The sequence below is a fragment of the Centroberyx gerrardi genome, chromosome 15 (assembly GCF_048128805.1).
Source record: "Centroberyx gerrardi isolate f3 chromosome 15, fCenGer3.hap1.cur.20231027, whole genome shotgun sequence".
In the NCBI taxonomy this organism is placed as follows: Eukaryota; Metazoa; Chordata; class Actinopteri; order Beryciformes; family Berycidae; genus Centroberyx; species Centroberyx gerrardi.
The window spans coordinates 18,652,091-18,660,523 of NC_136011.1; the positions used below are offsets into that span (position 1 = coordinate 18,652,091).

The following is an 8,433-nucleotide window of genomic DNA, read 5'->3' on the forward strand; positions in this document are numbered from 1 at the left end:
GGTCATTCCTGATAGAAAAGATATGATTTCTTCCTGTCTGTCTGTTAGCTTCACTGCAGGTCTCCTCCAGACAGTTCCAGTATCCACCCAGGCAGCAGAGGGACCTTGTTTGAAGGTCATGTCAGCACCGGGGCGTAAACGTTAGACCCTTTTGTGGTCAGGGTAAATGTACATGGCCGCCCTGCGGGAGCACTCCTTCCCTCTCTTTAATCGGCATGTAACAGGCCCTTGTAGAGCCAAACTGTCTGCGACACATCAGCACTTAGAAATAAAAACCCCTCAGCCAACCCTGCTACGGCTGCGGTCGGAGTACGGCAGCCAGACCATTTACAGGGACAACAAGGCCTGCTGGCTGGAGGGAAACAGGCAAAGACTCGATCACCAAAGGGAAAATCCACTCTAAGAATTCACACATTTTATTTCTGTGATTTGGGATCTTCAACTTTGAACAAGAATATGTTTTTTTCACTAAGCTAGAAACAAGAAATCTAGGGCTCTCCTGATGATGTCATCAAGGTACAAATTATGGCGCTGCTCCATTGACAGTGAATAGGAGAGCAACTTTGTCAACACAGTGACAATGCCAGGGGGATTTTATGTCACTGTTGTTGCATTTCCTGGTCCCTAACTGTTAACACTACAATAAATAAACCTCATTTGGTTGTTCAAACTCCAATAAATATTGCATGAGTCCAAAAGTCAGTCTGCAGTTCATTGTCAATAGAAACGCGCTGGGGATTGTCTCTAAATTATATTACAAAATACAACCTTTTCTCTCTGAGGTTAAGCTTTTGTTATTATTATTTTTTTTTAATTTATTGAAAATCATATGAATTCTGATTTAAGGTTGAGTGCAAGAGATTCAAGATTTGGTTTTGTGAATCTGTATGTTTCTGTGACTCTCTTTAATCTGGAATACATATCACAATCATCTCAAAATTATTTTCTCAGCACAATTTGCTTTTTCCTTTATCCTTCAATATTCAATTGTCCTCTAACACCCATTGTGCACATACAACCTCAGTAAATAAACACTCTCCTATGTTAACGAGACAAAATAAACAAACAGAACATACAGACTTCTCTCTGTCAGTGAAGCCAATCATTTGAAGGAGCCGAGAAAGCAAACTTAACAGTTCTAATGCTCCAGCCGAGAAACTTAATTTACCAATTTGCGGGAAGACAAGATGGCAGGAAACAAGCCAATTTGCCACGTGTGCAGCGCACAACAAACCCCAGCCTCGCTCCCCAGCCTCATGAGAGGTAATTATCCCTAAAAAAGAATGCCATGCTGTATTAAGATGTAGCCGCATCAAAACGAGGGAGACAGCCTCATTACAAGTAATTATGAGGGAATTAGAAACATCATTTAACTAAACGAGCAAATAATGTCCAGGATATTGAAGAAGCTGCCTGCACTTCTGCCGACCGCTGCAAGTCCCATTACAAAAATTGTAGGTCTTTAATAGAATAATGACATGCTTTATCTTCCCTGCTTCTCTCTGAGAGGGTCTTGGAGGAGAGGAAAGGGAAGAGGGAGAGAGGGGAGGATGTGAAAACAACTGTTGCAGAGCTCTGTGTCCTTGGTGTGGTCTCACTCTTGAGTGTGTAGCATAAGGCCTTCAAGATAATCCTCCTATTATCCTTACAAATACAAAATGGAGAGCAGAAAATTGTACCTCACATCCATTATTGTGTCAAAGGTAATGCTAATGGACTTATCTCTAGAGTAAAGATGACTTCCGTGCATGGACTGTAGCCTATAGTTTGATGCATATTGGCCAGTAAATGGCACTTCAAAATGGACAATTAAAGAAATGGTTGGTAATTTACCAATGAAGCGTAATGACTTTTTCCATTAAAGCCCTAATCCATATTTTTTTTTAGCTAATTTTGTTCTTGAAAAGTTTAACTTGCAGATCAGAAAGCTTTCCAAACTCATTGTGGCTCAAAATACAGATCTATTTTACTCCGGGGTTGACAAGCATTACATGTGAAAACACATGTGAAATTACATTGAAAACTCGGGGCTTGCCATCCCACACAGTCAGTCAATTTAAGATTGAAAAAATGCTTCAGACTTGCTTGGTTTCAATTCAACCAACTGAAAAATTGGATTATTTTAAATACTACTTCTTTTCTTCAAAAGGTCGATATGTTCTATCTTGAATTAAACAATTCAGGATGAATGCTAGGCCTGTTTCATTAACTGTTCAATAGTGGTTTAACCTCACATTTTGAATTGATTGAATTGAAAGTGAACTGGGCCAAATCCTGGTGGAGCTACCCTATTGTTTGCATTGGGAGTGTGGATAGGGACTTTAAAGCACCACAATCCTCTAAATAATTTCCCAAAATTAACCAAAATATAACAATTGTGCAATGAAAATATAATATAATGTATTAGTTATTATACATTGTCCATGTTGCATTGGCCATTTCCCTTTGCCTGGTAACATATTCCTGTCCTCTGAAAAGGAGGTGGGGTGGGGGTTGGGAGGGGGGGGGGACAAACACAATTTCCCTTCAGCTCCTTCATTTCCAGTTGATATAAAACAGAATCATGAAAAATCACTTCTGGTCCAAGCTCTCCTTTTTAACCATTAACCCATAAATACAGGAGCTGGTTAAAGCCGGCGGATGACAGGGCCTGCCTCAAAAACCTTGTTACGCTCCCCTCAAATTCATTTAGGGAGCAAAACAGGTCTTGAGAGTTGTCTGGCTTAATGCATTGCGATCGCTTTTAAAACTCTTGTCTTGAGGCAGACCCGAGGCTCTGCATCTGCTCGCGGTGTTATACTTCATATCCTTCCACTCTAATAGAAAACTACACAAATCCACCCTCTTGAAATCAAATGGCAGTAAATATGTTAGGAGATAGTTGAGGAAATAAAAGCCCTCATCCAAATAAATGATCAAGGGACAGAATACGTAAATATTTTATTTGCTCTAATGAGACATTCACAATATTGGTGGAGAACCATATGAATTACTAAAAAAGTAAACTGATAGTGTCATTGCAGCTTGTTTGAATTTAATGGGGTCTCTATTAAGTTGGTTTTGGTCTGCGTCATTTTATCTCAAGACGTAAAGGAGCTGATACCCAGAGGTTTTAGTATAATTCATTAAAATCCTGTAAATACTCTCTCAAAAATATACTCAGAATCAATTTGCCCAATGCTCTCTCCTTGCCTCTGCCTCTCCACACTGTGTGTAGCCCACAGTTTCCATTACTCCCATCATAAATTACACCGCAGAGTGAATTACACTTGCTTTTCACCTTACCAGGCAGGTTTGATGAATCCTAAGGCACAACACATCATCTCAACAAATCTTCATCACCATGCCAGTCGCTGTCTCTTTGCAGTTTAAACCACTTCAAATCATTTTCATTGCCCTGCTATTAAAATTTGTAATTCACACCTGCCATTGCGGTGATACATAGTTACACAGAACCCCCCTACGCCCCTATTTCTCTCACTCCGTCTTTCTTTCTCTTTCTCTCTCGCTCTTATTCTCTCTTTTGCTCATCACTGCATCTCCCTACGTCTCTCTCTCTCTCTCTCTCTTGTAAATCAAACAACCTCAGGTGACAGGTCATGCAGATTTCCCACAAGTCAGCGGGGTGCAAACATCCATCCATGAGAGCGGCGTATTGCCGTCACACCTGATGACATAATGACCACTGGGAAACTAATAAACAGCTTCATTCAACCAAAGCTATTGCTCCTTTTCATAAGCGTTGCGGTCTCCCATCCCTCTCTCTCTCTTTCTCTCTTTTCTCTCCCTCTCCTATCTGTCACAAATTCATCCTCCTGCACCTCACCTCTTCGCTGGTGCTGGAGTTACCCATAAATCACTGCTGTTGTCTAACGCTATCCATTTTCCCAGAAACACAGGGCGGCTGTTGCAGAAATTGGGTCAGGCATAATCTGCAGGGCAACAGAGCCTGGCTAGTCATGATTCTGCTAGGTAATGTAGCCATTAGCACACAGTGAGAGATTGGTGGGATGGGAGGTGGGTGGGGGGGGGGTCCCTTGTACATGATGTGACACCCAAGAAAAGCTGGCAAATGACACGGTTTTATCGCTCCCCATCAACCACGGGACATTTGTGTGTGTGTGTGTGTGTTTCTGTGTTTCTGTGTTTCTGTGCAAGCTTGTGGTTGCGGTGTGCAGACTTGTGTGTGTTGAATTGTCTCATAAAATAGTAAATTGAACTTTGACAATACAAAAGTTGCAGTGGAATTTCTGACTTCTTGAAAACCTTAAACCAGCTTCTTAATGAACAAGACTCATCTGGTGTCCAAAATTCTAGGTGTAACTGATACAGTAATTTATTACATAGACGGGGGAACAGGGACCGGCTTCGCTAAATGACGACGAGAGTCTTGAACTTTGACAATATGCCTCTTTATTAGGTTTCCCCTTACAAGGCCTGATGCTTGAGAGGCCTACAGTGCAGACTTCAAATGACAGAAGATCCCGCCCAGGGGCACGATTGGCTATAGATGGTGTGCATCTCTTTTCCTCGCTGCCCTGCAATGGGTTCTACCTGCCACTTAGTTAACTCTGGATTACCATTATAAGGTAGCCTGCTCACATCATCTGCTTTTTGATTCATAACAGTGGGCTGTGGTAACTAGCAGTGTTTCAAATAAATCTGAAAATACACCTTGAAAATCTCAGAAACTCAGCAGAATAAATATAACTGCAGTTTTAGACACAGTTTGATATCCTATTCTGTTTGCAATGTGTTTGGAGAGCAAAAAAACTGGGAGTATTGGGCCTTAAAGAAAAAAAAACAACAACTACACGTTGCCTTTCACACTCCATCCCTACTATTGCTTTTCCCTCGCTTACAACAAACTCTGATGAATAGAAATGTTCTTTAACTGTTGTCAACAGGCTCACATGATATTATTTGATGTATTGCATAGATTTGTTGGGTATACAAAGATGTGTGAACCAACAGCGGTGTAAAGTACAAGCAGCAATGTTAATGGTAATGCCTTGGATTGCTTATTGCTCACTTTGTTCACATTTCAGTGAAGTCATGGTGAAAACACAGATATCAAAAGCTCTCTGATCTACACATTTCAACACACCTCGGATAAAAAATTGCCAGGTGAGAATTATGCCAGCTCTACAACAAAACACCATTCACTGTTGACTGTATCATGAGGCAAATTGTTACTATAAATGTTGATTATTACACATTAAAGATTATAATATCATATGTTTGTAATATAATTAATGTTGCAGTGGTGTGCTTTGAAGCTTATGGGTTCAAGAGATACCAACAAAACTAAGTTGAGTTTAAAATTAAGGACAGGTGTGCTAGCCTTGACTACAACTGCCCTAAAGTGTTAGGATACTGTACAAAGGTTAATACAGTCAGTATTGTCATATTTAAATTAAATATGTTAACTGAGTACACCAAATAAAATCAAGCAAACCCGATTTTCACTGAAATAGAAAATTTATTGAATGAGAAGGTTATTATTGAAGGTCTAAATTACAATAGAAACAATGATATTTTTCCTCAAATGGAAGAATTGTGTTTTTCCTGTCAGCATAAGTTCATGTCAGTAAAATCATATGACTGATGCTCCGCAGTATCTGATAACCAATCATAGATAAAACGGTTCAAACGCATCCAGACTTCGTTGTGGAACCACACTCCAATCCATTTTTCTTTAATGTGATATGAAGGCTAAATTCCCATAATAACGTACTATTTTTAAAGGAGGAGCAAGAAAATAAAATAAAGTACAAAATCATTATAATTAATTATACACATGGTGTATTTTATACATAGGGAAGCTTGATTGCTTTCTTGTGAGACATACAGTTGCTGCATAATAAGAATATCCTCAACAAATAAAGTGATATAATATACATGGGTTATGTCAAGACATTTATAAGAATGTATTGTTTTGTAATGCGTTTTTATGCGGACTGCTGTCGTGGGCATAGAGTCAATACTCGATCTTGTTATACAGGTTGTATAAAGGTAACGCTGGCAGGTTGCTCCCCGGGTAATACAGGGGCGTTGGAAAAGCGATAGACCTGGGAACTGGAACCCGCAGTAAGGAGTTATCTCTGAAAACCAGCGGCATCCCCACGAGTGTCTGTGCGGAGGCGTGGGCCATGTTGGCCGCCTCCAGTTCAGCTGAGAGCTGCCGTTTCCATTTGTTTCTCCTGTTCTGAAACCACGTCTTGACCTGAGTCTCCGTCAGCTGCAGGCTGGAGGCTAAGCAGGCCCGCTCCGAGCTGCTCAGGTACCGCTTCATGTCGAAGGTGGACTCCAGCTGGTACACCTGACTCCGGGAGAAAACCGTGCGCGTCTTCTTCTTGGCCGAGTTGCCCTGCTTGTCCGCACCGTCCGTCTGTCTCTCCTCCGACAGAGGTGACATCTGATGGCAGGGTCTCTCCTGCTCCTCCTTATAATCCTGCAGCAGCGGCTGTGGCAGGTGCGGCCGCCGTGCAATCCCGTCACTGCCAGACAGAAGTCCTTTTGATGGACCTGAACGGGGGCAGGGGAGGATGAAATGGTGAATTTTAAAAGCGACAAATAAATCATTTTTATTATTTTTAGTCGTGCAGGAAGGATCAGACAATAGCCTGTACCGGCTGCCTTCTACACTAATATAGACGTATCAGTTCTCTCTGTGTTTGTGTGTGCATGTGTTACACATTTGCATAAGAATGCATGCATGATATTGAGACTTGCTCCTAAACCAGGCTTTTTAACTAGGCAAAAAAAAAATCCTATTACAAATTTTTTCGACATACTCTGTATGAGAGTTCGTCAAGTGTGAACTTTGACTTGCTAAATCGACTGCTGAAAGCCTGTGACTTTTTAAATAAACAATTCAATACGAGTACGCTCGGTGTACAGTAGGCTATTAATTAAATCGGGCTATATTTAACGCTCAATTGACGACATGTAGTGCAGTCATTGTGAAAACATGTTTAATCAATTAGCAGACTCAATTAAATTTGAAATGAGAGGAAACACAGAGGGCTAATTATTTGACCTTTCCACTCTTCGCTGCTGCAGCAATGATACACATAAAAAAATCAAGTGGATGGGCGGCATATGAATGTTACAGTCACAAACACACAAAGTATGAGCTAGTACTTAAAACAAGTAGACCGGGCTGTTTTCTTTTCCTTTGCCGTATAGGCTACTTTGAAAACGAGGAACTAATTAGGCCTACTCCCATACCATTTTATACGCCAGTGATAATATAGCTAATATAATGTGCCAATAAATATGTAGTAATAACAACGTACTAACATTTTAATTATATTTCCTTTTCAGTAGGCTACACAGATAATCTCATTTTTTCTTAGATGTTTAACAATTTCTTTCCATGCACAGCAGAAAACATCTTGCTTACTTCCACTTTTGCGCAATAATAATAATAATAGTAGTTATGATTATTATTATTATTATAAAATCCCTTACCTAAACATGAGAAATTATGGGCTTGGTGCTGGGTGCATGGCTCGCTGTGACCCGTGTCCGAGCAGAAGCAGTCTGCTGAGTCCTCCCCGCCGCTGCACTCCTCCTCGGACGACACCGACAGAGAGCGCCTCCGTGGCGGCGGCGGCCCCTTGGAGAGCTCCTTGGCTCCGGAGCGCGGCGCATCGGACGGTGTGCCCAGAATAGACTGGATGGTAAAGCTGGAAATCGGGCCCGACGAGCACTTGCTCCCGCTGTCTTCTGCGCTACTCATTCTCGCTTCATAACAGTATTGGAGTATTGGCTGAATCTGTCTTCCCCCTTGTATTCCGTTATTATTGATTTCTACACGGTTGGTGCGTAAAAATAGCTATAGGAACGAGTCTCTTTTTTTTTTAATTGCGTAGTTTTATGGTGAAGGAGTTGGAGTTGTTTTTTCTAGGAGCTCGGGGAACATGAGTGTATTCCTGGTCCACCTCCTCACGCTCTGGATCAGAGGCAGGGTGGTTGCGTTGCTTCATTTGCATGTAGGTAAGCTCCTCCTGGGCCAATCACACCCTCCAACTTAAGCCCGGAAATTTCAAACTCCTGTCAAGGTCTGGAGATAGAATGAAGAGAGCGAGAGCCGAAGAGGAGCAGCGCTGCTCATTCCTACATTTACTTACTTTCAACATTTTGAATGAATGCCGACTATCTTCTGGCTCAGGAAGCGATAGGCTGCTACATTTCCTTACCAGAGGCTTTAGACTTAAGTTTTTTTCTAATGCAGTATGAATGTATTATTAAGAGGATGATATTTTTTACACAAGATGGTGTGTGTGTGTGTGTGTGTGTGTGTGTGTGTGTGTGTGTGTGTGTGTGTGTGTGTGCGTGCGCGCGCGCTAATTATTTCCTCAACTCGATCACTAGGCTATATATGGTTAATTGTAAAGGGGTTGAATTTCAAACTTTGCTGAATTT

General features: G+C 41.3%; 1 protein-coding gene across 1 annotated transcript; it reads right to left on the reverse strand.

Moving 5' to 3' along the window:
- Nucleotides 1-5,555: 5,555 nt before the first annotated feature.
- Nucleotides 5,556-7,825, reverse strand: hmx2 (H6 family homeobox 2). The gene is made up of 2 exons (XM_071911696.2): nt 7,477-7,825; nt 5,556-6,528 (listed from the first exon to the last, which is right to left on the reverse strand). Exons 1-2 carry the CDS (start codon nt 7,745-7,747, stop codon nt 5,981-5,983), a joined length of 819 nt encoding a protein of 272 aa, XP_071767797.1. The 5' UTR covers nt 7,748-7,825; the 3' UTR covers nt 5,556-5,980.
- Nucleotides 7,826-8,433: the final 608 nt, after the last annotated feature.